We start from the raw sequence: 26865 nt of genomic DNA, 5'->3' as shown, positions 1-26865 counted from the left end.
CAAGAAACAGAATCTGGTGTTTCGGAGCAACAAGGAACGCAGCCTCCCTCTAGACTGCCATCTTGGATCCCCCCCTTTTTACTTTTTATTATATTTTAACTAAAATTTATTTTTGCAACTAATAACTGTATTTTTGTGGAGCATAATGAGATGTTTTTGCTGCACGTATGGTCCTGAGGCTTTGGCTTGTGGGGCCTCTTCCATTTTCTTATCTGCAAAATGACAGATCTGTCCATGCACTCACTACCCACAAGTCTAGAGAAGGATGACATTAGATGATAGATGTGAAGCATTTGAAAACTCAGAGCCTCAGTTATCCCCAAGGCCACCTTGTCTTTTGTCCTGTGGGTTCCTGAACTACACAGGCAGGAACAAGCTGTCAAGAGATCCTTCTCCTAACTTGGCCTATGTGGCTGAGGTTTCTAGGAGAAAGGACATATCCATTTCGTTTCCTGTATGTCCAGAAGTCAGGATTTATTGATTTAATTCCCCTATTTTGTTGAAACAGTGTCTTCCTATGTTGTTCAGACTGGCCTTGAACTCCTGGGTTCAAGAGATCCTCCTGCCTCAGCCTTCTGGGTAATTGGGATTATAGGTGTCCACCACTGTGCCTGGCTACTGGTGTCCCCACTGTTATTCTTACTATTTTACTTAAAGACAAATCTAGGTAGGTGTGGGAGGTGGAGACAGGTATTAGTTGAGTTCATCATGAATGCATCTCAGAACATCCAAGACAGGAGCAACAAGAGTCACCATTATCTTCCCAGAAACTGCAAGCCAAGAGCAACTAGAAATCTTTGGGGGAGCCTGCTGGCACCTTTGGGGGTGACCGAAGGGTGACAAATGTTCTTTCTGCCTTGCAGAAGGAGGCCCTGTGGAGAAGAGGCTGGACCAGCTGCCTCAGAGCTGGGCTGTGCAGTGACAAGGGACTTCTTTCCAAACTTAGGGACCACTTCTGAAAGTAGCCTGGAAGTCAGCTGTCCAAGGCCATTGCGGAGGGAACTAGGGCGGATCCCACTGCTCTCTCCTTTGTTCTGCCTCCTAATATCTCTCAGTCAATTCAAAAACAAAAGAACCTGAGACCCAGTGAATTCTCCAGAGGAGGAAAGAAGGAGGTGTCCCAGAGGAAAGATGTGGGGGTCTTTAGAAGTTCCTCAGCCCACACAACTTTGAAACACGGAGGGTCTTTCCAGCAAAGGGTGCAGGCAGTGAACTTGGAAGGCAGGCTGCTCCTGCTGGGTGCCTTAGACGTGGCCTGTGGGGCACCCGTGGGGGCCTGTGAACCTCACCTGTAAGGGCTGCACCCCTGAAGAAATGAGAACAAAAGGATGGAGACCTCCAAGGAGACTTCCTGCCCCACCTAAACCCTGCAGTACTTTCTGCTAAGTACCAAGAATCTTCTAGCAGCCATGAGGCTGAATTCCTTCATGGAAGAGGGGCTTCAGGGGCCACAGTGTGCTGGCGAATCCCTCACGGTCATTGTGGTCTTTCTTTGGTTGCAGTTCCTGTGGTTTTTGAAAAGCCCCTCTGCCAGGGGACAGTGGCCTGGGCTGTCCCAGCACTGGGAGGACAGCCGAGGCCAGTCCAAACCCTGGGAGCCACAGCAAGGACTTGGCCAGAGGCCCAGCAGCTTCCAGTCACAGGAGCAAGGGTGGTGGGCTTCAGGGGTCCTCTGGCCTGCTACCCAGCATGGTCCCAGGCAAAACTGAACTCAGAATGACCTGACATTTGGTACCCAGGGGTTTGTGGTACATCATTTGAAATTGTAGCTGGTGCTTTTGCTAAGGATGGGTGAAACCCAGTGATGTCTGGGGTTTGGCAGAGCCCTGTGACAGGTCTTCAGACACGAGAGGTTTGGAAAAAAACCAGGAGGGCACCTTGCCAAGCCCTTCCCCTTCCCTTTAATTTTAAAGCCAGTATGTACTTTGATGAGAAACTCAATCCATGTGTTTCTGATTCATTTACACTTTCAGGGCCCTTGTTCTATAATTTGACGTCGAGGAGGCTGCGAAGCCTCTTTCATCCCCCGCTGTGGAGATGTCTGTTTTTCTTTCTGGGGGAAGCCAGACGTCTCAATTTCCGGCCCACGCAGAGTTGACTCCGATGGGGCTTGAAGTTCTAGGTGGCCCTTAGTCCCCCGAGCATTGAATGACTGGCCTGGGGCAGTAAGGTCTCCTTTCTCTCCCTCAAGCCCGTCCCTTTCCTGCCTTGTCGGAGCACCACGGGATGTGCACACCAAATAGGAAGCCACCCTGGGAACCTGGAGGCTTCAGAAATCTGCCACCCAAACCCCCAGCAGAACTCAGCAGGAGGGGAAGAGGGCTCAAGAATGGTTGTGAGGTCGTCTCCCAGTTTAATGTGCAGCTGATATTTCACACCCTGGCTAGCAGGTCCCTAGCCCAGGCCGCCTGGGTGCCCTGGCCTTCCTGGGTGGTCCCCTGCTCACTGCTGTCCCCTAGGACTGATTCTCACAGTAGCCTCACCACCTTTGGAATCTCTTCTTGTCCCCCTCTCTCATCTGTCTCTGAATATCTGTCACCACACTGTGGCTTAGGGGCCACTTCCTCTAAAGGCACAGCTATAGCCCAGGAATCTACACCCCTGCCACACGCACTTTCACCTACAGACGGCGCGGCCCCAGGGCCAGTCACTGCGGAGGTGGTCTTGGATGCTGACAGCTACTTTTCTTCAAAGAGCCGGAATGGGAAATTAATCTGCCCAGGGCTTGACAGAATAGAGGGGTGGAGTCCTCCAAGCCCTGGCTAAAGGCTCCTGTTTCTGTGGAGAGCTTAAGGTCTGCCCTTTAGTCACAATATCTTCAGATGTTTGCTGCTTTCTGGGGGGCTCGAAATAATCTTCTGCTGATATGAGGCTTAGACATCTGCAGTTTTCCGTAATTCCCATTAGTAGGAATCACCCAACCACAGGGTCTGGAGACCAACTGAGCCCATTAGGAGTGTCCAGTGCAGAGTGGAGATTGAAACGCTTGTGGAAGCAATGCATACGTGCCCGTCCACAAAATGCAGAACATGGTCTCTGCACGCAGCAGAGTATTGCTCTCATCATGGCTGCTTTCTCCCCGAAGTCAGTATCAAAGTTCACCCCTACGTGCCCTCAGATAAGCTCACCCTTGAAAAAGCCTGCAGTCCTAAGCCATCCCAAATGTGCTTTCAACCAGGGGTTCAGGAGAACATTCCTGCTCAGAAATAGTGCCACATCCTGCACTGGGCCAGAGTTCAAAGACTTGCTTCTTGTAAAAAAGATCACTCTCAGTTTCCAAAATCAACATTTCCCCCTGAGCCTTTTAGCACTTGATTAGTTGGCAAAACCAATATTAGTTTAAACGAAAGGCAATCTGCAGAGCGATGTGACTCACAGAGCCACCGTCCTCCCCCAGGGTGACCGAGCTGACAGGCTACGAGCCACAGGACCTGATCGAGAAGACACTGTACCATCACGTGCACGGCTGTGACACGTTCCACCTCCGCTACGCGCACCACCTCCGTGAGTAGTGCCACCCGGGCCTGGGGTGCAGCTGGTGGGGGGAGGCCCTGTGCACAGGGCGGGTTAGGGGCATCCCTTGCTGGAGCAGCGTACGGAGGGGCCTGAAGCCTCAGGGTGGCTTCCTCACCTGTGATGTGTACTGCCCTCTCCCGCCATTGCCAGTTTGCAAGCATCCTGTCCAGAACCTTCTCAGTGAAGCCGGCAGGGGCAGGGTGTTTGGGAACCGCCTGGATTCTAGATTGTGGATGTGGAATCCCAGCTTCTCCATGAACTCTGGGTACCAGCTGTGAAGTAACACTGGAGCAACTTAACTGAGGTCAGGAACCGGTTTAAGGGATTAATAGATCACAAACCCAGTGAAGGCGAGTCTCGTGTGCATACTCCTCCTTTTACTGCCGGGGATGATAAGGTCCAGCAAAGTAGAGCCACTTGCCTGTAGTCACACAGCAGGGAGGTGGCAGAGCTGGGAGCCAAACCTAAGCAGAGTCCAGTTGCTGAACCCCAACTCTGCTGGGGATGCTCGGGGGAGGCTCCATGTTCCGTGACAGAAACCAGCTTGGAAGGAGTGGAGAGGACAGAATTCGATGGGCCAGTGGAGCCTTGGGAACATCTGGATTTCAGAGGGGATTCTCCAGCCACCCAAGTGTCATTCTCAAAGTGACACTCAGAGAATCCAGATGGCAGCAAAGAATAATTTGGATGGAGTGGGACACCTCATCCTCCTGCTGCTGTGTAGTGGGTACACACAGATGGTCAGAGGAGCCACGACTTCTGCAGAGGGACCCAGAGGACTCACCTTAGCCCCTGCTCTACTGGGTTAGCGGAGAGATGTTAGAGGGCAAGTCGCTGATATCTGTTGGAGGTGGACGGCGGGTCCTGGGTCTGCTCCATCCACAGTCACATTGTCCTCCTGCCTGCAGTGTGGACTGGCGGCCAGCAAACACGGCGTCACTTGGTGTGGCTGCTGTCTTCTCCCTGTGTCGCCACGGCAGAGACCCACGACAACCAGGACGCTTGGCTGGACAGACTCCTTGCTCCCTTGTGCACATGGAGATTCGGAGTTCTCAGTCCTTTCATTTGTTTTTTTTTTAGACCAAATCACAATCTCATGAGCATCCCTGTCACTCCTGAGACCAAGTTCGGCAGGGAAGCAACGGCTTAGTGTCTGGATGGAATCTGCAGGGCAGGAAGCGTTTCCCATGCAACAGGGGGCAGTCACCTCCACAGGCCGCTGGGGGCAGGAGAATGCCGGGGAGCTTCTGCTGCAGGAGGGAGTTGAAAGCCAGCCCTGAACTATGGGAGAGAGCTGCTCAGAGCGAGGCTGGAAGGCTGAGGCCTCTGAGCCTGGAGAAGGAGAACTGGTGGCATTGAAAGTTCTCACTTTTTTATTTTAGGTGCTGGGGATGGAACCCAGGGCCTTGCACAGTCTCGGCAGGTGCCCTCTCACTGAGTCACACCCTGACCCAAAAGTCTCCATGGACAATGCCATTTCTTTATCTCACACTGCCTGGCCCAGGGCGGGAGCAGGCTTTCCTCTCCCTGAGGGAAGGAAATAGAATTGGTGCTTGGAAAAAATCATGAAGCCTCAGTGATGCTAGTCATGTGGCCCTTGTGACCCTGGCCTGGGCCAGAATTGGCAAATTGAAGAAAACAGAAATGGCAGTAGTTGGCAATGATTGCTACTGTTGTGTGGCTTGACCAGGGCGGAGGCTGAGAAGCTCTCACAGGACAAGGGGACAGCACAACCTCATCCCAGACTAGGGAGGTCGAGTGTGGTGGGATCCGCCGTGAGCCCCTGTGTCTGCCAGCCTCCTCTGCCAGGGTTTCCTGTGCGCACTAGAGGGGCTGGCAGTGAGCAAGTCTCAGATGATGCAAGTCCTCAGTCAAGGCCCTCACCCAAGCACAGTGCTGGGGGCTAGATCCCGAGCTCACTCCCCAGTTCCAGCGTGGACACAGGCTCTGTACTGTGAGCAGCCCCTCCGAACAGCCAGGACACAACCTGGAACTTTACTCTTGGTGTTGGTCATCTTTCTGTCACGGTGACCAAATACCTGACACGGACAACTTAGAGGAGGAAAGATTTCTTCTGGCTCATGGTTTGAAAGGAGGCAGTTCATGGTCAGCTGACTTCGAGGCAGAAATAGCATGGGGAAAGATATGGCAGGGGAAAGTTGTCCACTCTGGTGCAGCTAGAAAGCAGCAGAGAAAGGAGGAGAGGCAGGGGCCGGGGAAAGAGCGAAACCCTTTCCCCACGCGACCTGCTTTCCTCCACCTGGCTTCCACCTCCCGGTAGTGCTTTCAGCTATGAGTGGATTGATCCACCAATGGATTGATCCAACAATGAGGTCAGAGTCCCGTGACCACTCACAGCCTAAAGCCCCACCTCTGAACCTTGCTGTTATTGGGAGCCATGCTTTCAACTTTGGGGGACATTCCAGATCCAAACCACGACACCCTTCTGTCCAAAGCCAGAACTGTCAGATGAAGTAGGGGAGAGAGCCAGCAGCCATGGCGCCGGGAGTCAGGGTCTTCATGATGTACACTTGGGCAGTTCCAGAACCTCTTCAGGGAGTGATCCCAGAGGCTTTCCTTGCCTCCCCCGTGCAGAACTGGGGCCAGAGAGGCCAACACCAGGCTCCTGTCCCCAGCTGTCTAGCCCTGGGGCCAGCAGGCACTTGTTATATTTCCTTAAACTCAGCTCTTGACCCTGAGCCAGGAGTTCAGGTGCAATTATTTAGTTGCACTGAAAACACGGGCAGGAAAAGGGAAATGAGCCAGGGAGGAAGAGTCCTCCATCCACGGGCTACTGCCAGGGGCGGCTAGTGCCCAGTCCCCTGGGGACCCTGGAGCCTGGGCGGGGCCCCTGCTCAGAGTTATGGGCACCCCGACAGCCATTGCCTGAGGGCTCATCTCAGGGCAAGGCCTCAGGAGGGAGAGCAGGTAAGCAGCTGCATGGCCACCATTTGGGGCTGTGTGAGGCTGTGTGAGGCCACCAGCCCTCTACAAGCGCCCCTCCCCTGCCAGCGGCTCTTGTTCTTTGCTTTGTATGGCAGGAACACACCTCTCTCCGGGGCACCTTCACCCCTCTGCCTTCTGAGGCATGGGCCAGTTGGCCAGCTGGAATGTCCTCCCAGCCCAGCTCCTGCTTGAGGGCTGAGGGGAGCTGAGTGCCCACACCGTCCCAGTTCTCTGCACTCCTGGCTTGGTGCCAGTGGCTGCCACCTTCCCATATGGGGCAGTGTGTCCAGCTGCTGCTTGGCCCCATAGTGCCCACCCCAGGGACCCAGTCTTGTTTCTTTATGTCCTGATGGAGACTGGGTGACTTTGCCAGGGCAGCCATGAAACGCACTGCAGACAGGGAGGCTTCAGCAACAGACACTTGCTTTTCCACAATTCTTAGACTGGAAGTCCAAGATCACGGTGTTGGTAGGGTTGGTTTCCTCTGGGGCCTCTCTCCTTGACTTGTAAGTGGTGTCTCGGTCCCTGTGCCCTCCCGCGCTCATCCCTGTGTGCGCCTGTGTCCTCATCTCCTCTTCCTGTAAATACACCAGTCTCATGAGCTGGGCCCAGCGATGTGACCCCTCGCCTCTGTCATAACCCTTTGAGGGTCCTGGCTCCAAACCCAGTCACATCCCGAGGTAGCAAGGCTGAGTCCTTCCTCGTGTGATTTCGTAGCACCCAGTCCAGCCTACAGCGGGTTTTCTTTTTAACATCCCTGCATCCTCACCCAAGTGTGGCAGGGCCACATTTTTGTTCTGGGCAGCCAGGTGGCTTGGGGAGGACAGGTGAGAGGTCTGAGAAAACTGAAAGCACAGTTTGCAATGTGGCTTTTCAGTCTCGTCATGGTGCTAGGGCTCAGGGGCCTGGCCTGAGGGGAGGTACCCGCGAGCGCTTCTTATCTAGCCTCCTGGCCTCCCACAGTCACCTGGATCTGAACCATGGCTGCTGCTGACCTGGGGCTTTGAGTCCTTTGATCTGATTGCCTAGAACTGGCCTGCTAGGAACACGGGATGTTGGTGGCTTCTGCTGTTCCTCCTCCGTCCTTCGCGGGCGGGCTGCAGGTACCATCAGCCATTGTCCCACACGCCTGGGTTTCCTCAGGACTTCATGGTGAGAGGCACAGATTGTGTCCATCCTGGCAGTTGGTGAGGTCACTCACTGAGCGCAGGGACAGAGCAAGCAGCCGCCACCATGCGGGGTCTGGAGCGAGGTCCCTGGGTTTCCAGGTGGTTCTGGATCCCTGCTACGTACCTAACAGAGCCCTCCCTACACGGCTCAGAGTGCCCTCCTGACACCGCGGAGAGGCCCAGACTGCTCATCTCAAGCGCCAGTCCCAAACTGTCCTCAAGAGACGTCCCAAGGAAACCTGCACGCTGGTGTGCACAAGCTAGGGCTCTCTGGGGACAGGGACTAACTGGACACAAGGGCCATAGTTAGCTGTCTTTCACACATTTTTCAAAACATTATCTTTACTGGGAACGAGGGTCCGTGGGGCCTGGAGAATTGTAGTCCCCCAGAAAAACAGCTCCAGAAAGCCTTCCAGAAAGCCAAGCTCATGAGGAAAAGCAGGCCCGGGCAGTGGGGTCGGGAGGGCTCTGGAGTTAGCACAAGTAGGCTTATGTGGGCCTCGGGCCAGGGTGCCCTGGGGTCCCCCAGGAAAGCTCTCTAAGAGGCTGCGCCAGGTTTCCCCCAGAATCTTCCTCGAGAAAAGCGAAGACAGGACCTCACGGGAGTGACTGGGCCTTTGCATCCCAGCCCTGACCCAGCTCCTGAGGGGCAGAGGAGGTGGGTCACTGAGGACCCCAGCACGGCACAGCAGCATGGCCTCAGACGCAGAGAAGCCAGGCTCCTCCAGCTGCCCTCTCTGCTAGGTGTTTGGGGGTCTCCTTCATGGAGGTGGGGGGAGTTGGCAGGTCCTAGGGGTGAGCAGAGGACAACACAGGTGGGGAGGCTCCGTGTCTGCACCAGATGATGTGTGGGAGGGACATCTGGTGGGCTTCTGTGTCCACGGTTCTGAAGAAGCATGACTTCCATGTGGTTACCTCTGCGAGGTGACTGAGAGTTTCACGTGACTCTTTGGGTAGGCCTCTGCCCAGAGTGGGCCAAGCCAAAATCACGGAAGAGAAACAGGCCCTGTCCCACCATCAAAATTCAACATCCCAGAAAGGCTTTGAGACCTGAATATGTGGCTTACAAAGCTTTAAGCAGAACTGTTATGGCAAAAGTATAGGAATTAGAGTAACTAGTATAGAGCCGAGAAGAACTCTCTGAAGGACACACAGTAGTCATAAGTTCAGATGCTTAGGGGGCCAGGCATGTAGCATGAATGGGCAAGTGCAGGGCAATAGGGAGTGGCAGAGCCTGTGGCTAACTGGAGAACACATGACCCACTCTGTCTTAATCCATTTTGTGTTCTATAACTAAATACCACAGAGGGGTAATTTATAAAGATCACAGGTTTATGAAACCCATGGTTCTGAATGACTGAGAAGGGCAAGATCCAGATGGAGCCTATGGCAAGAACCTTCTTGCTCTTCCCTAGGAGGACTCCTCTCTCCCCATGGTTTTGCATGTCTCCTTACTGGTCCACCTACCCTCTACCCAGCAGTGTTGCGGGTGGGGGTAGGGGAGGGTTGCATTGGGAAATGTGAGTGTGTGGAGACCCAGTCCCCAAAAGGCTGTGCAGCTTGGTTTCAGTGTCACCAACTACATTCCCTCTGAAGTCCCCACCTGGCAGAGGAGAACCTTGGGGCACAGGGAAGACATGAACCATTTTTTCCCATCAGGGTGAGGGAGTCATTTCCTGCAGCTGCTGTAACAAATCACCACAAAGTGGAGAGCTTTTAAAACAACAGAAGGTTTATTGTCTCTCAGTTCCAGAGGCTAAAAGTCTGAAAGCAAAGAACCCCAGAGCCGTGCTCCCCCACAGGTCTCCAGGGAGAAGCCTTTCCTCTTCCTCGGTTGTTGGTGGCCTCACATGTCCCTTGGCTGGTGGTCGTATCACTCCAGTTGGCCACTCTTCACATGGTATCTCCTCTGTGTGTCTTAAAGGACACGTGCTGTTGGACGTAGGGCCCGCTGGGTGGTCCAGGATGACCTTTTCGAGATCTGTCAGGTGCTCACCTCTGTGAAGACGCTTTCAAACATGAGGGATTGTGAGAATTAGAATTCGATATGCATCTTTTTGGGAGGAGACGCTATTCATTTGATCCATGACAGGCGTTTTTGGCATCCTTTTCTACTCTTAAAATGTAAAACAGAGTTGGTGGGCGGGTGTTGTGGCTCGGTGGTGGAACGCTTGCCTAGCTGGTGTGAGGCACCGGGTTCCATCCTCAGCACCACATAAAAATATTAATTAAATACGTTTTATGTCCATCGATAACTAAATACATCTATATGAACAGTTGGTGTGGTGCTGCAGACTGTAACCCCAGCTCTTGGGAGACGGAGGCAGGAGGATGGTAAATTCATGGGCAACCTGTCAATGCCTTGTCTCAAAATAAAAAACACAAAGTGCCAGGCTTACAGCTCAGCTGTAGAGCACGCCTGGGTCCAGTCCCCGGTACTGGGGGGCAGGGAGCAGTAGCAGAAAACCACAAAGGGGAACAGGAGCACGCCCACTGCCTTTCCAGAGGGTCGGTCGGCTCCCGGACGAGGCCAGGCCCGTGGAGGGGTTCTAGAAGAAGCAGGCAGGCTGCCTATTTCTCTGGACAGTATATTTGTGGAACTAGAATTTCCATCTCTGAGTGGCCTGGAAAGACTCGGACTAGCGGCTTCCAGGACCGTCCTGGACGCTGGGCTGGAGACACCACGCAGAGGGACAGTGCGGGCTTCCGCCCTCAGAGCTCAGGGTCGAGGGACGCCTTCGACCACCACCACCGTCCGAAGGGCTTTACTTTATAGTCCTGTAGCCTGGGATCGTTCCAGGCAGCTAATCGAGGACGACAGACTGGAGGGAGGACTGATGCCGACCAAGGAATGTTGTGACTAAGTGTCTAGGATTTCGATTTGGATTGATATGTTGACTATTGCCATGGGTCATGGGGAAGCAAGAAAAAAGAATGACATGTATCTGTCTGTTTCTGCATCGAAGCCTAATCACAGCAGAGCCAGGGAATTAATGAAAACGATAGTCGGAAAGGTCAGAGATAATAAGATCTCAGCAATTTCTGCAATTTGATTCTTAAAATATGTGGGAGAAACTGGCTGCATTTTATCCAGCTTGAGATGATTACGAATAGGTTTTTGGAGTGTTGTAAGAAATTAGAGGAAGTAAAGTACAAGCTCAGAAGAAAGCAATGCGCAGGTATGTTCCCATGAGGCTTTCTGGACACTGCTAGGCATAGATTTTTTTTTTGTACCAGGGATGGAACCCAAGGTCGCTTACTCACCGAGCCCCATCCCTAGCCCTTTTTATTTTTTATTTAGAGGCAGGGTCTCACTGAGTTGCTTAGGGCCTCGCTAAATTCCTAAATCACTCCCTAAATCGAGATCCTCCTGCTTCAGCCCCCTGAGCCACCGGGATTACAGGCGGGTGGCACCGTGTCCAGCCTAGAATCTTTTTTCTTTGATGTTATGATGTGTGTGAGAGTGTGTGAGTGTGTGTGTGTGTGTGTGTGTGTGTGTGTGTGTGTGAGAGAGAGAGAGAGAGAGGGAGAGAGAGAGAGAGAGAGAGAGAGAGAGAGAGAGACCAGGCAGAAGTCGGGGCCTCACATCTGCTAGGTGCTGTAACCCTGAGCTACATCCCCAGCGCTTTTTCTTTTTCTTTGGAGACAGGTTCTCTCTGACTCTGTCCAGTTTGTGATCCTCCTGCCGCAGAGGCAGGACTTACAGGCCTGTGCCACCATGCACAACCTGATGTTAGGAAACTTATTGAGAATGTGTGTTAGTTCCTCATTCTGACACTGATGAGGCCCTTAAAATTTAGAACTTCGTGTCTCCTTTCAGGCTTAGGAGTTGCACGTCAGGGTTTGTCGAGATCATTTCTGCTCCAGCGTTTCGGGTCCTCCCTTGGAGGATCTCCTGTCTGTCAGCGCTTTGGCCTCCTCGCGTGGCGCTCTGGGCCTCTCATCTTCTAGCCCATCATCCCCTTTTATTCATAAGCAATCTTTATTATGCTCAGGAATACTTTCTCTATATTTCAATCTTCTTTATTTTTTAAAAATGCATTTCTTTAAAACTTTAAAATCTTACACTTAAGAGCTTTCTAATCTTCTCACAGCATCCTGTTTTCATGGTGGAAACAAAACAAGTGAGCGTTCCTGAATCAGTAAGTGGAGGTCTGACGCCTCTCTCCTCTCTTCCCTGGACTGTTTCCTCTGGTGGCAGTTTTCTTCTTTGTTGTTTTTATGGCCGATGCTTCCCTGAGGGGTGAGGCAGTGTGGAGTGGGGCTGGGCTCTGTGGATGTCGGCAGGCCTCCCCCAGGGGACACATCCTTTTTGCCAGAGGGAGCAGGCAGCTGGTTTTGTGACAAGGGGCTCCACCAAATGCCTCCTGGCCTTGGGTTCTCAGCCCATTCCCACCCTCCTCTGTGGATCCCTCTCTTAGAATGTGGCCAGAGTCTGCCTGTTGTCAGCTCTCTCAGCTGCCGACCCTGTTAGTACTCCAGGCTCATACTCCTGCTGTGCCTCCCACCACCCCAACTTCTTAAAAAAGATATGGGTGCTCTCTCTCTCTCTCTCTCTCTGAGGTACTGGAGATTGAACCCCAGGGAGCTCTACTGCTGAGCTACAACCTCGGCCCTTTTTATTTTTTCTTTTGAAACTGGTTCTGGCTGAGTTGCTGAGCCTGGCCTTGAACTTGTGATCCTCCTGGTTCAATCTCCAGAGTCACTGGAACTCCAGGTGTGCCACCACCCCCAGCCCACCACCCTGATTTACAAATGCCGTTTCACCAGGCAGAGTGGTGCACAGCTACAATCCCAGCTGCTTGGGAGCCTGAGGTAGGAGGCTGGAAAGTTCAAGGCCAGCCTGAGCAACATAGCAAGACCCTGTCTCAAATAAAAATAGAAAGGGCTGGGGAGCAGCTCGGGGCAGAGCTGACCTAGCATGCGGGAGGCCCACTCCCTTCCACTGGCACACGGAAATGCCCTCCCAAGAGACTAGCCAGCATTGCCTGTTGCAGTTGCATTTTTTTTCTTAAATAAAACTCACCTTTTTAACCATTTTCAGTGGTTTTTAGTGAGTGCTGTGCTCCTATCACTTTTTTTCTAATTCTGGAACATTTTCAAGGTCTCCAGAAGGTGCCTAGTCCTAGTTGCTATTCTTTTCCACTCAGCCCCTGGCATCTGCTCATCCATTGACTCTCTGGACTTGCCTCTTCTGGACACTTAGCATACACTGTGTGATGCCTTGATGGATGGGAACTTGGTGAGTCAGCCTGGGGAGCGGACCATGTGTTCATTACTTCACCCTTTGTGTTTCTTCTTTGGTGAATTGTTTGTTCATGTCTTTTCCCTGTATTGCTTTTAGGGTCTTAGTGTTTTTATTAATTGGTATTAACTCTTCATATATTAAGGCTAATAACCCCTTGACTATCATATTTGTAGCATTTTTTCCTTCTGCACCAAAATATTTTGATGGGAGTGTTAAAGTGGATGATAAAGAACTGTTAGGAAAGTGGAAAGAGAGCAGAAAGGGCAGGGAGAGCCCAGGGAATGTTCAGGTGGGGAGTCGGGGGGCTTCATCTTGTTGATACAATGTAAGAGCTGAATTTGTGTTGTGTGAGTCTGGCGGGTTGCTGACAACCAGTACAGTCACAGACTTAGCCCCTTTGGCCTCCACTTCAGATATCTACTCAGGCAACTGCTAGTTGAGGGGCTGATGCTAGCCTTACCTTGAGAAGCAAGACTGTTCTAGAGCTGGGGGTGGACAGCTGGGGCGGGGCTTTACTTAGCTTTCCTCTTTCCACTCCCCACACACAGCTTCTGGCACCTGCCTCCCCTGCAGGCCTCCTCCATGTGCCTCCTGAGGGCTGTGAGGGGGAGTCACGGTTTGTGGGTCCACCAAGGCTCGGGGTGAGCTGCTCAGCACTGAGGTTTGCACCCATGCATAGAAGATGGGCCCAGAGGCCCGATTTTCAGGAACTATGTCACCAAGCAGAGGACTTTGCTACATGAGCAAGGCAGATGACTTGGCCCCAGGAAAATGGGTAATTGGGAGGAAGATTTTAATGGCAATAGAGAAACAGCGATTTCACTGTGAATACAGAGCAACTGGGTATCAGCAACAGGGTGGCTCCTGGCCTAGCACCCTGCAGTTACTAATTTGCTTGAATAACTACATCACTCACCCCCTCTGTCCATCAAAGACCAGGGGGATTAAAATGTAATGGTGTTGGATCCTAAAAACGCAGATAGGTATTCCTGCCCCACCAGGTACCAAGCTGTTGGGGGCTGTTTCCTGCAAGGGAAGCAATGCTCTGCACTCGGGGGTCTTGGTGGGCTCCCTGAGGTTGCAGGCTGCATCTGGGAGTGCGCACGTGTGTGAGTGTGCCCGACTCCTCCATCAAGTCCTGAGGCGTCCTTGACCCCAAAGGCCTGGAATCAGGGATGCAACTGCTGGCAACGTTTAGAATTTAATTATGATAATTTCTTGACTTTTGTTTTCCTAGATGTTGCAAAAGATCTATTCAGTTAATGTATCTCTAATAATTTTGGAGTTCAGCAACCATGCAAAATATGCCAAAGTGTTTATAAACTTAGAAATTGCTTTATAGTTATATTTCTGAATGTCCTAGGTTCTGTTGAGAAAATGTGTTGTAGCTGAGTTAGAAACCTGAAAGTAAGACTTATAATCAAGTTGCTGGTCTTAACCTAGCACAGGGAAAGACACTGATAATTTAGTTAGCCAAGAATTTTTGCAGCAAACGGTATTTGAGACAGCAGAATGTAAGGATATCTTTCAAGTTTCATTTCTACTATGTTCTTTATAGCCCCCCTCCAAAGTGGGGGTTGAGAACCCAAAGGTAATCTGGTTTCAATTACATGCTGTAAAAATAGAATTTGTGGCCAGAAATTAATTTGGAATATTTTTTATGGGAGTGAGTAGCACTGGGATTGTATGGGTCTTTCACGAACTTTATTGCTTTTCTTTGGTTCTGGATCTAAAATGATGAATGAATAAATAAAAAGTTTCCTTTTTTCAAAAAGTTAGTCTTTTTATCCTTGACAGAAATATAATTATTACCTTTTCATTTGTCTTAATTACCCCTTATAGTTTTACTTTATTTTCAGAGTGCTTAGGCAAAGATCAGAATTTCATTTGGGTAGTTATAATTTTTCAGAAGTTGATGCTTTTTCCTTGAATTTGGTAAAGGTTATTTGATCTCTTACAAAGTTGAAATAGTTAATTCTGTAGACTTTGTCTGGTAAAATAATCGGGTATTTTGTTTTATTTTCGGGGGAGTGGCAGTGGTCGGAATTTATTATTCAAATGGTACTTATGCGTAACTAGAATATTGTGGCAAATAAAGAGTATGTCCTAGTGGTATAAATGACTGCCAATTATGACTTAAATGGTCTATATAGTGGCGGCTGTTCCCCTAAGAAGCATGGAACTCCGGGTTTGTGCTAAGTGCTAAAATAACTCCAAACATAAAGCTACTACATTTAAACTGAGCATGATAGGAATTCTCAACTGTTTCTCATGATTTTTGGATGTGGATGTAAGATTGTTTTTAAAGTGCTTTAAAAGCATTTGAGAGCCTGGCTTGGGAAATAAACCTTGAGTGTTGTCACCTGTGGTCCTCATGGCCCTGGCTCCTTTTTTTGCACTTAACGAATATGTGTTGATTTCTCCCCCACCCCCAGTGCTGGGTCTCACGATACCGGTAGACACTTCACCACGGAACTTTTTTACCTTCCCCACACTTCACCTCCAGCCCAGTGATAGCGAAATTTCTAGATTTAATGCTGGTGTAGAACTAACATCTTTACCTGATACCTTTTCTTTTTCAGACTTGGATGGATTTGTTTTTGTGGTAGCATCTGATGGCAAAATCATGTATATATCCGAGACGGCTTCTGTACATTTAGGTTTGTCCCAGGTAGGTGTGGCCAAATTTTATGTACAATCAAAATATTCAGTTAAGTGGTAGCAGATTGTGACGGCCTTGCCTAGCCTGAAAATGGATCTAAGCGTCTGCATTTGTGTATGAACACTATTCATAACTGCAAAAATCCCTCCCCCCACCCAGTGCTGGGGATCGAACAAGCTCTACCACTGAGCTCTACCCCCAGCCCCCCAATTCTCTTCTTCCATGCCCATAGTGGTTTGGTTTGGTTTTCTTTTCTCTTTTCCCTCCCTCTCTCCCTCCCTCTTTCTTTCTTTCTCTTTCTTTTTTATAATTTTTACATTTTTACCTTTTCACTTTCTCTCCCCTTTGGGACTAATGACCAGTGTGTCTTTACCCAGTTCTGAGGTTCTGTCCTATGTGCTGCACTGTCCATTCACCTAGTGATGTTAGATGGCACAGAAAAGCGCTTCCCCAGGGGACTTCAGTCAGTCCACACGTGCTGGTCTGCACATGGTGTCGTGCCTTGCTGTGAAGTGAGAGGAAGCTGATGTAGAACATGGATTTTTGCAGCATGTGCTTTGGGGAGACAGAAAGGGAAGGGGTAGATTTATGAGTGTTCACATGGAATTCAGGGTCATTTTTCCTGAGTTTTTCCAGTTCAGTGGTTGTTTCAGTAAAGCATTTTATATGCTTGTGATAGAAACTCATAAAGTTCAGTTTACTACTGTTTTGCACTGCAAGGTCCTGGTTTCTTTAGAACATTTAAATATTAAATATTCCATTTTTCTGGAAAAGCGAAATCTCTAAAAAGGGGGCTCCTCCCCTAGAAGGAAGAGGTGGCCTCAGCTTGTCAACCCCCAGCCAGGTTTGGCTGCTGTCTGGGCCCACGAATGCACAGGGAGAAGCTGACTGTGATTCCCTTCACATCTCGGGTCTAATGAGCATGGAGCAGAGAGATAAAAGGCACATTTTTTATACATGTTAGGACTAAATGTTCCTTTACATTGTGAGCTCTCAGCGTGACTTTTCATCACAAGTGAGGACACACTACATGAATGACAGAGACAGAACCAGGGCTCCAGAGAGGCGTGTGAGTGACCTGTCCTGCCCAGCTCCTTCTGCAGTTAAGCCCAAAGGGAACAAGCCCATTAATGTCACTGGAGTTTTCTCACTGAAAAACAAAATTACCAAATTTGGGAGACTGCGTTTAGTGTATTAATTTTCTTTTTCTGCCAGTACATTTAAAAAAAAACTCGTCATTGCTTTACAACCTTCTTTGCCAATGTATGCATGTCCTTCTCCATGTCCAAGTGGGTTTGTGTGTTTCCTATACAAAGTCCTTTAAAGGGAACTGCATATTAAAACTGTTGAGAAGGTTGTTTCTTTCTCTCTTTCTCTTCCTCTTCTCTTTTTTTATGGGACCAGCTATCCCAAATACAGTTCACCAAGTCTTGACTCTTGTACCTATGTGCACCATGGGACTAATATGTGTATAGATGGAAAATATTTTGAGAAGACCAAATTTACTGTTTCAATGGGATTGAAGTGTAGCAGCTCAGTGGAAGAGAATTTGCTTAACTGCATGAGGCCCTGGCCCCCAAACAAAACAACAACAACTAAAAAAAAAACAAAAAAAGGAAAAGAAAAAATGTATTATTTATATTTTTAGAATTAATCAGAACCCTTTACTTGCACCTAGACTGGTTTCTACTTCTGACCTAATCTGTGGATTATTTACCTTTTTAAATTATAATTTGTAAAACTTTTGATTATCTTAACAATATTGTCACAAACAATACTTTTAAGATGACTGATCAAAACAATTTTTAGTAGAAAACCCATTATTATCAAATATTAAATTTAGATCTGAGCTCCCCTAGCAGTCAAAGAAAAATGGAACTGTATTCTATGATTTTCATTGTCTGACTGGGCAGGTACTTAGTGTCCTGGATTATATTTTAAATAATACAACAATAAATAAACAAATAAATAAGTAAATTAAAAATATATAATAATGCCTGCTCTGACCTCTTTCAGGATCATGGTGGGAACAGATCAGAGTAACCATTTTATGGGATTTGAAAAGTATAGGGAGCTATCCAAAGCCACAACAGTCCCTCTTTCTTAAGACACAGACTGCGCGTATCCTCCTTCGGTGGCCATCTCTTCGGGTTGCTCAGCCACTTGGAATTGTGGGCACATCATTAGGTTCAGTGCACATCCTTAAGCAATCCGGGTCACCCAGGTAGGCAGCTCAGTCTACCGCCTATTCCCCTCTGCCCTTCTCTTCTGGGAAAGAGATTCCTGTTGATCATGAACACAATAATTAGAACGACCACACATTGGAAAGGTAATGAACCAAGCCTCCTGTCATGATTAACTCCACACGAAGAAACAGAGGCAGCATAAAGTATTAGTTTCTTTTGATCATACGCAGAATACAAGTTTGTATCATTGTTTTGAAAGGGGAGAGAGACAGGTACTACGCTTCTCTAAGAAAGTTGTAGAGATTCCTTTAGTCTCTTTGGTCCCAGGAGAAGGGACAATTTGAAAACAAGTTGATTATGTAGGGCCACTGATTGTTTCTGATTTCTCTGTGGGGCTGTGTTAGCCTGGGTCTGCAGCTACAAAAAACACTTAAATGCCAGCGTGAGCCCCTTGTCAGTGTCTGGGGAGTGTTCCATGGTGAACTGTTTAAATAAGCAACAACAAACTTTTCTCTCAGATCTGCCTCCTGTTCATGATTAACTCTGCAGAAGGAAATCTAGACAGAGTTGCAATGTGTATTTTTTTCTGTCTTCTTTACCTTAAACAGTAAAATAAAGTATTGAATAGGGATGTCGAATACGCAACTACTCTTTTAAAAAATATTTTTGCACCTTTTAGATTATGTTCATTATTAGCAAGAATCGGGCAAATATAACAAACTCAAAAACCTTATTAAAATAGGCTTATGGACTGGGGATTGAACTGGGTAGTAGAGTTCTTGCCTAGCATGCCCCAGGCCCTGGGTTCAAGCCCCAGAACACACACAAAAAATATTAGTAAAATTTTACCCAGTTGGCAGGGTAATGCTTTAAAAGGTTTTCTGGTGAATAGCAATTGTAGTAATAGCTTATATTACATCATGCTCCTCTGTGTTCCTAGAACTTTCAATTACTCTCAGTGACATTATCTCATTAAGTGAGGTTCTGTTAAGTCAAGGTTAAACTCCTTGGTAGAGGTCGTAGGATCATACCCCCACCCCAAGCCCTCCATAATCCCAGTCAGACAATGAAAAATTCACAGAAGGGAATTGTTCTGTCTTGTCTTTCTTTTGCTCTGAACTATCTAAATATCTGAACTATCCATTGGAGGATGTAAAATGATTCTTTATATGCTTCAAACTCAAACATCCCCCTTTTTAAAATGCTGGGATGGAACTCAGGGCTTCTCCCATATTAGGCAAGTGTTCTACCCTGAGTTACACCCGCAGCCCGTTTTTATTTTATTTTGAGGCAAGTCCTGCCTAGTTGCACAGCCTGGCCTTGAACTTGCCTGATTCTCCCAAGTAGCTGGGGTTGTAGGTTATGTGCCACTGCACCAGGCTAAAAATATCTTCATTAAACTTTTTAAATACCAGTATTAGAATTTAAAAAGTCAACTTCCTATGACAGAGTTTATTAGCTTTTTTTTTTACCTTAAACTAGTAAACAAAAGATCATTGTTATCAAACTTCAGTATTAAAAAGTGGCAGAGATAAGCAGAAAGTACAGGTTGTCCACCCAGTCCAGAGACTGAGCTTTAGAAACAGCACTAGAAAACAGATGCATCCAACTTGGGGTTTCTGGTGGGTTTGCACACACAAAAACATACAGACACATTTCAATATGTTTGGATAAGATAGCGCTGGGAAGCCCTCTTATCCATGAACATTTTCTGAACATTCGTCAACTGATTTGATTCCTTTTTATTCTTGTTATTGCAATTATTTTACTTAAATTTGGGCAAGGGTGAAACAACCCTGTATAGCTGCTATATACAGTTTTAAGTATCCTTGCGGTTCAGATTTCCTTACCAAAGTTTCATGTTACATAACATCTAGGTTACTAGCATACATTTTCAAAGAAATATAAAATCTAGCTGTTTATGAGTCACATAAAGAAAAGTGTAATATTTGAGAGCGATACCAGAAACAAAATCATACAAATAGCAGTGGTGTAGTTTAGCAGCACAAGATCTAATTCTTTCACTTTGGAAATAAAGAGAAAGGATGACGTTTATGTTTGTTGATATAACTTGAACTCTGAAACCCAAACCGTCTTATTTTTAAATGCTCAATTTACCATACTCAGCCAAACACCCAAAATGTGCATTTTTCCAATGCCGAGTGACTCTGCCCTCCCCACAGAATATATCCTTTTAGTGTTGTATTTATCATAGGCAGCTTTTCTTGGCAGGAAAAAAAGCTATTCAGCAAAACATAAAAAAGCTCTTAGTAGGAAAGTCATTCATTTTGGTAGTTAGCAGGGTTCTACAAATACTAACAGATCACATCAAAGTTCTGTTTTAATAAGGCTGATGTATGAGACTGGGGAGTTTTATAGCAACAACTCTCTCTCCTCTAGACACTCATGTGTGCACACACACACGTGTGCACACACGCACTTTTTTTTTTTCCAAGGTAGTCACATTTCTTCCAGCATTCAAAAGCATGAATAGATAAATAAATACAGGAAACACATGTCAACCATAATTTTGAGTTAAGGTCAGCACTGTTTTATCATTCCAAAATTTGTTCTGTAAAAACACTTCCTTTATTTGAAGGCTGGTTTACTTCCTAGATAGTCTTAGTGTTTTCCTGTCCATTTTATAATGGACCCAAGAATTCAGAAAATCAAGCCCTCCATCCCTGCCTCTTGACTCTCCTGATTCTCCAACCTCTCATGAGAACAGGAACTTGGAAAACAGATGAAAAGACTTTGGGATTAAAACACAAATCCCATCCCTAATCAGCAGAGGTGCAAGTTTCTCTCAAGTCCCTGAAGGTGTTTCTTCAACACAGACATCAGTGAAGAACTGTTTTTCTCTCAAAAAGAATTCCAAGCAAACCAGAATGATCATTTTTTTCCTCTTAAAACGTGGATAAAGGAGAAATGACAGGCCAATACCAAGAATCTTTGTTTTCATTTTTAAAAAATAAGCTGGGCCTCAATGGTAGAGTACTTGTCTAGCGTGTATGATGTTCTGGGTTCAGTCTCCAGCACCCAAAATAAATATATAAGCAATACATAATACACATATACATAATCAGCTATTAAAATAAGGACATAAAAAAAAATCCAACTCCCTTAGTTTTTAGCTGGAAACTCCCATTTTGATAGCACTCTGTAAAGTACCTCATAGCTGCTGTCTGGCTTAAATGTTGCCAGTTTATTTAAAATTTTAAGGGTAACAGGAATGACTTGAAAGAAGAATGTTTCTTTTTCTTTTTCTTTTTTTTTTGGACAAAATGATGTTATAGTTTTTCACCCGAGCAGATCTCCACTGGGGTTGATCACAGCCCGGTTTGGGAGGTGGGTGTTAAGTAGGTGGCAGGGGATATCTGTAATAGGATTCTCTCTGCTGCTCTGCTTGCTTAAGATTGGAAGGAGTCAGTCCTGAGCAGTGCAGAAAATAGAGCCATGCAAGCCATTTGGGGGGATGAAATTACTTAGCAGACCAGAAACATAATTTATTCTGAATAAAGAAGGCAATTTGCCACATCTTGACAAATTAGAAGAACTGGCTGGAGCAGTGGGATAAATTACTTCACTTCTCCATGGCCCTCTGGTCTCAGTGAAGAGCTGAGGGCCCCATGCTAACTTGGAGCAGAGGCTCTTGGGAGATCTTCTCCCTAAGCCACCCGGCTGGGCTTGTACTGCCGTGGGAGGTGGCACCTGCAGGCTGCCCCTCTGCAGATGGCCCTCCAACTGACAGCAGCAAGTCTCCAAATGTGCCCTGGCCAGGCACAGGAGGGCCACAGCCTCCAAGACCAGGCACAGAATGGCCACAGCCTCCTCTTGCTGCCTAGGGTCATGCCCTCACTGGCTGTGTTGGAATTACTCTCATTCTCCCTGATGCTCCCCCAAACAATACTGGGATCCACTAACTGTCCTTGTCTGTCACCCCCAACTGCACTGATGGTAGCCTTGAAAACAGGACTGCTCCCCAGTGCTCAGAGGCTGCCCTGGTGGCAGTTTCTGAAGCTTTCTGTGCCGTCGTCCATCTGGGAAGGGGCACAGGTCTTGAGGACTCAGTCACGCATCCTCAAGCGGCACTCAGGCTTGGAGAACATTCGAATGGTTCTCGCGGTCAGGAACTGGACCACCAGTAGCCGTGGATTTTTTCTGGAGCCACCCATTCCTGCAAAGCCAGGTTCAGCCTGACATGGCCGGAAGCCTGCTGTGGGGCTCCCGTTGGGCGCGTCTGGAGTAGGTGTTACCCAGGTGTTGAGGTACCAACCCCAGGAAATAACCTGCGCGTCATGTGGCTGGCTGGAGTAGGCCCAAGCCCTCCTGCAGGTCACACAAAAACCCAGCCGCACCTCTGGGCCAGAGCTGTAGAATTTGCATAGTCATCTTGGACCAGGAAGGCCAGAGACACATTTCTGGCAATGTGAGAAAGGCCTGGCAGTGCCTGAGGGACACGGTTCAGAACTGATGAAGAAAGGGACTTTGTCAGAGCGGAGCCTCCCGGGGGCCCTCTTGGTCAGCCACCGAAAGACTCTGAGTGGACGAGGCCCTGGGAGGGAGCACAGTAGGGCTGTAGGCTGTCTCAGGCAGACCGGGCCCCTCAGGCAGCATGTGAGTGCGGGCGCAGGACCCAGGCTCAGTGAGTGCAAGTTCGTTTTGAGCTGCCTTCTGTCTGAAGGCCATTGCCCAGGCCCCTCCAAGGCCCCTCCAAGGCCTTCCTTCCTGCTGGGGCCTCCCTGGACTCTGAGCTCAGGCCCGGACCCTCTGGCCCTCTGGGGCATGGCAGACAGTTCAGAGCTGTGTCGTGGGACGGGAAACAGTCCACGTTTGATGAAGGTGTGGGTCACCCTGACCGCAGCAGGGTGTGAACATGTGGCACACCCCGCCCCCCATGCCTGAGGAGACGGTGACGTTTCTGCCCCTCCCCTCCCTGCAGGTGGAGCTCACGGGCAACAGTATTTATGAGTACATCCATCCATCCGATCACGACGAGATGACGGCGGTCCTCGCTGCTCACCCACCTCTTCACCATCACCTGCTCCAAGGTACTTCCTCCAGATGAAAGGACACAGTTACATTCTTAACTGTGACCCCTGGGCTTGGTTTACCACACCTGCCAAGGCCTGGGAGTGACCAGGGCAACTCTTGGCACCACCCAGTGGGAGGTGCATTTTGACCTCTGTCTTTTAATCCAGATTATTTAAACCAGCCCCCATTACTGCCAGAGATGGTTCAGTGCTGCCGAGGCAAAAGTGGTCAAAGGCTGTCTCCAAACAGCGCCTGGTTGAGAATTCCAGGTTGCAGCCTCACAGGTCTGGACCTGGGCTGCAGCTTCTGAGGACACGGGCCAGGTGGCTTTAAAAGTGCCTGGTGCATTTCCTCTGGGTGACAGTTTTCAGTTCCTTTGCTCATGACCACAGACTGTAAGCCATTCTGGGTGCATGCGGACTGTGGCTTTGCTATTTCATGTTACCTTGTGGCCGTGGTGGACATTTAAACATATCATTTACGCTCATGGCTACTTCAAAATTCTGGAAGTTATGAGACCCACTACTGAGTCTTGTTATTTAATGAAGGAACAAACCAGCACATTTACATCCATACCACCGTGGGTTTAAGAACTTTGATAACTACTTTCCTACATAGTTCCTTTCGTAATTATATGCATTTTATTTTACGCATTTAAGAGTGTTAGTCTGAGCAGGGATCTAGGTTTTTTTGCAATAGCCCAAACCAATTAGGAAGCCCTGGGCATCACAAAATTATAATTACAATGAATGCTGGGAGATTCAGAAGTGTTCCAGGGACCCTGGCCTCTTAACTCCCTGGACAGCCCAATAAAGCCAGCAGGCTAAGGGTCTCATTTATGCCTTGGACTACAGTACCCAATGGGGTACAGATTCTCCAGTGGAACAAAATGCAAAAGGAGAAACTTCAAAGTGATGAGAATATTCAGCCATGCCGGCGGGGGTGGGGGAGATGTGGCTTTCATTCTATGGCTCCCTCCTGGGAAAGGTTATCCTCAGGCTACGAGGAGGGACCACAGAAGCTCAGTTTATCAAACCCTTTGCAGAGGCGGCTCCGGGCCCCCCAGGTTCTAGCTCCAGCAACAGTCGATCTCATTGTCCCTCTCCAAGGAGAGGCTGGAGGGTCAGCTTCTGAGAGGAGATGGGGCCTAGCTGGCGCTACAGTCTGTGATGGTTGCTGGGATGGGTTGGTGTCTAAGTAAACATGAAAAATGACTCTGAAGCAGTCACTTGCAACACAATGGCTCTAACTCTTTCACTGTGGGGTTTATTAAAAAGCTGGGCACAGACCACAGGAGTCCCAGAGGATCCCTCAGAGTGTTGCTCAAAACCTCTCGCTGGGTGCCCACGGCTGGGAGTGGCCTTCTGCCGCTGCCCCTGGTTTCACGATCCCCCTCCTGTGTTGGAGCCTCTGAAAAGGGTTTAAAGAATGAAAGCAGATGCGTCTCAGGATAAAATGAGGCTCTTCTACTCCCTGTTCCTATGGGGTTCAAGGGAGGAGAAGCAGCAGGCTGGGAGTCTCCAGTCGGGTGCTGACTCCCTGCGGCGCCAGCCCAGGAGTGCAGGACTGGGTTCCCGGGCACTTGGTGTTTTCCTGAATGTCTCATTCACAGAGCTGATTTTCTGTCTGAACTAAATCCCATCGTCTTATGAAATGGGCCCTCCCGGCAAAATGAGTCGAACCAGGTGATGCTTTCTAGACCTGAGTTCCACACCTCGGTGCACAGCTGCCTGGTTCAGACAGGAGCCACGTGAGAGGGAAACCTAACACCTCAGATCCAGCCCAGGGGGATTATGGGTAAAGCACATAGCCTCTCCAGCTGCGGGAAGGAAGGGACCCCTGAGGTGATTCCCAGACCTCACGGGGCACTGCCCTCAGAGAGGGTGGAGAACCTGCTGCCACTCCTACCAGTAACCCTTCTTTAATGATAAATTTATCAGCAGGCATGATGGTGCATGCCTGTAATCTCAGCCTCTCAGGAGGTTGAAGCAGGAGGATCACAAGTTCAAGACCAGCCTCAGCAACTTAGTGAGACCCTGTTTCGAAATGAAAAAGGGTCGGGAATGTAGCATAGGGTTAGAGCACTTGCCTAGGGTGTGTGTGACTGGCCCCCCTACCAGGGAAAGGGGCCACAGTGACTGACACTTGGCATCTGCCCCCTGAGGGGAGCCAGGCTCTTCTGGGCCTTGCTGGTATCTCAGGCGCCCACCCCAGGAGTGCCAGGCAGTTCTCCTGGTGCCAAGCCACTCCATGGCTCCCAGGAGGGGACAGTGGCAGGTGGAGCTGAGCCAGGCCCAGCCTGGACTCCACACTGGCCTTTCTGAGGTTCTTGCTGTGGCTGAGATTTGGGCTGCTCTCTTTTGGAGCCTGTGGAAGCCACACCAGGACAGGGCCAGTCTCTCCCCTCCCCGCCCAGACCTCAGCCACAGATGCAAGGTCTCTGGGTCAGCGTCAGGGCACAGAGGAGCAGGCCTCTGATGGTGGCTATGGGCCTGGGAATTTCATGATGCTGTGTGGGAGGAAGACGGGAGGCAGGTGGGACCGCTACCCATGGACCCTCGCTCCTGCTTGCAGAGTACGAGATAGAGAGGTCCTTCTTCCTTCGAATGAAGTGCGTCCTGGCAAAGAGAAATGCAGGCCTGACGTGCAGTGGATACAAGGTATGACGGGCCCTGGAGGGGACGGGAGCAGCTGGCCGAGGTTCTGCACTGGGCGTTTCATACCCTGCCTCATGCTGGAGGCCGTGCACAGAAGGGAAGGCTCGGGAACCCCACGTGTCACCCCCACCAGGGCAGAAGTCTCCAGTGACTGGCTCACGGCTGCTTCTGAGGTCTGGTGCTTTAAAGGGACAGTCCAGCCTGGCTGGCTTTCTTCACATGAGGCCAGCAGTGGCTGTGGCTCAGGATAGACTTGGGCCCTGGCGCCCACAAGTTCCACTTTGCATGCAGGACAGTCCCACAGTAGCAGCTGCCCCTGGAGTTTGTTCTGGGGCAGGTCCCAGGGCCATGGTGAGTACTGAGCACAGAGACGTCGCTCTTGCCCTGCAGAGTTCTGTCATCCAGAGCTGGCAATGGTGTGCATGACAGCGACCTTCTCAGATGCCAAGTCGAGCCTTCCTCTGGGGTACCACACCTGGTTAGTACAGTCACCCAGCCCTTTGAAGCGAAGGTCGCTGTCCTCATTGTGTACTCAAGGATGGGAGCAGAGCGGGAGCAGGGATGGCAGCCATGAGGAGCTGGGACCTCCATGCCCAGCCCATGCTCCTCCCTGGCCTCACCTCCCTTGGAGGTCTTGCTCTGGCTAATTCCAGCATCTGGGAGCAGGTCGCCTGTAAGAGCCAGCTGGCAGCGTTGGTCCTCACTTTTATTTAGCTGAGGGTGGACTGGAGGACGTCGCCTGAGCACCGGGCAGCCAGTTCTGCCCTTCGCGCCTCTGGCTGAGCTCCTCACCTCCTCAGGGGTCTTCTCCACTATCCTTCCGGAGAGGGCGCAGCCATCAAGTTATTCTGCAGTTGGAGGCAGCTAGGAGTCTTTTCTAGAAACATTGGCTCCTTTGAAAACAAAGGAGGAAGGAGGGGAGGGGGCTCCTGGGTGCATCTGTGCCTTTGCCCTCTCTTTCTGGGATACCCCTCCAAGCCCCCAGCCCAGGGCCTGCCTCCCCACAGCTCTCCCAGTGCCCCCCCTTCCAGCTGTCCCTCCCCCTTGGGTCCTCCTCGGTCGCCTCCCTTTGAACCCCACTCGGAGCTCCTCCCTTGGACCTTGACCTCCTCATTTATTCTGTTTTCATTTTATTTTTGCCATACCAGGGCTGGAACCCTGGGCCTGCCACATGACAGGCAAATGCTGAGTCCCCGAGCTCACCCCCAGCCCTGCTCCCGAACCCCCAGCACACCCCAGCCCTGCTTCCTGCTTCGTGTTCATTTGTCCCTGAGCCTCTTTGGACCAGGATGGGAACCATCACCCAGCCTCCCCCTTAGGTATTCTTCAGGAGACTTGGGTCTTGACTTGTTTCTGCTGCTTATTAACTGTTCTGCTGTCTGATCTTGAGAGAAACATCACCTATCTTGTCCTCATTTGCCTGGTCAGTGAAATGGGAGAGTAGACT

The 26865-nt window shown here is 49.4% G+C and overlaps 2 protein-coding genes across 2 annotated transcripts in view; both read left to right on the top strand.

Annotated features, from left to right (window-relative positions):
• LOC306670453 (single-minded homolog 2-like) overlaps positions 1-3794 on the top strand; it is a gene marked incomplete at its 3' end in the record, with an annotated part of 30680 nt that extends 26886 nt beyond the window's left edge. Inside the window, exons 7-8 of the mRNA XM_079155093.1 lie at positions 3398-3504; positions 3667-3794. Coding sequence (XP_079011219.1) covers positions 3398-3504; positions 3667-3794 — 235 coding nt within the window. The remainder of the gene's footprint in view (positions 1-3397; positions 3505-3666) is intronic.
• Positions 3795-15469: 11675 nt separating this feature from the next.
• Positions 15470-26865, top strand: part of SIM2 (SIM bHLH transcription factor 2) — a 37751-nt gene continuing 26355 nt past the window's right edge. The window contains exons 1-3 of the mRNA XM_079155194.1: positions 15470-15550; positions 22670-22778; positions 25336-25421. Coding sequence (XP_079011320.1) covers positions 15506-15550; positions 22670-22778; positions 25336-25421 — 240 coding nt within the window. The 5' untranslated portion in view covers positions 15470-15505. The remainder of the gene's footprint in view (positions 15551-22669; positions 22779-25335; positions 25422-26865) is intronic.

This window comes from Sciurus vulgaris (genome assembly GCF_902686455.1).
Source record: "Sciurus vulgaris genome assembly, chromosome: 10".
Classification (NCBI taxonomy): domain Eukaryota; kingdom Metazoa; phylum Chordata; class Mammalia; order Rodentia; family Sciuridae; genus Sciurus; species Sciurus vulgaris.
Note: the sequence above shows the minus strand (reverse complement) of the source record. Positions and strands in the feature narration are given on the sequence as shown.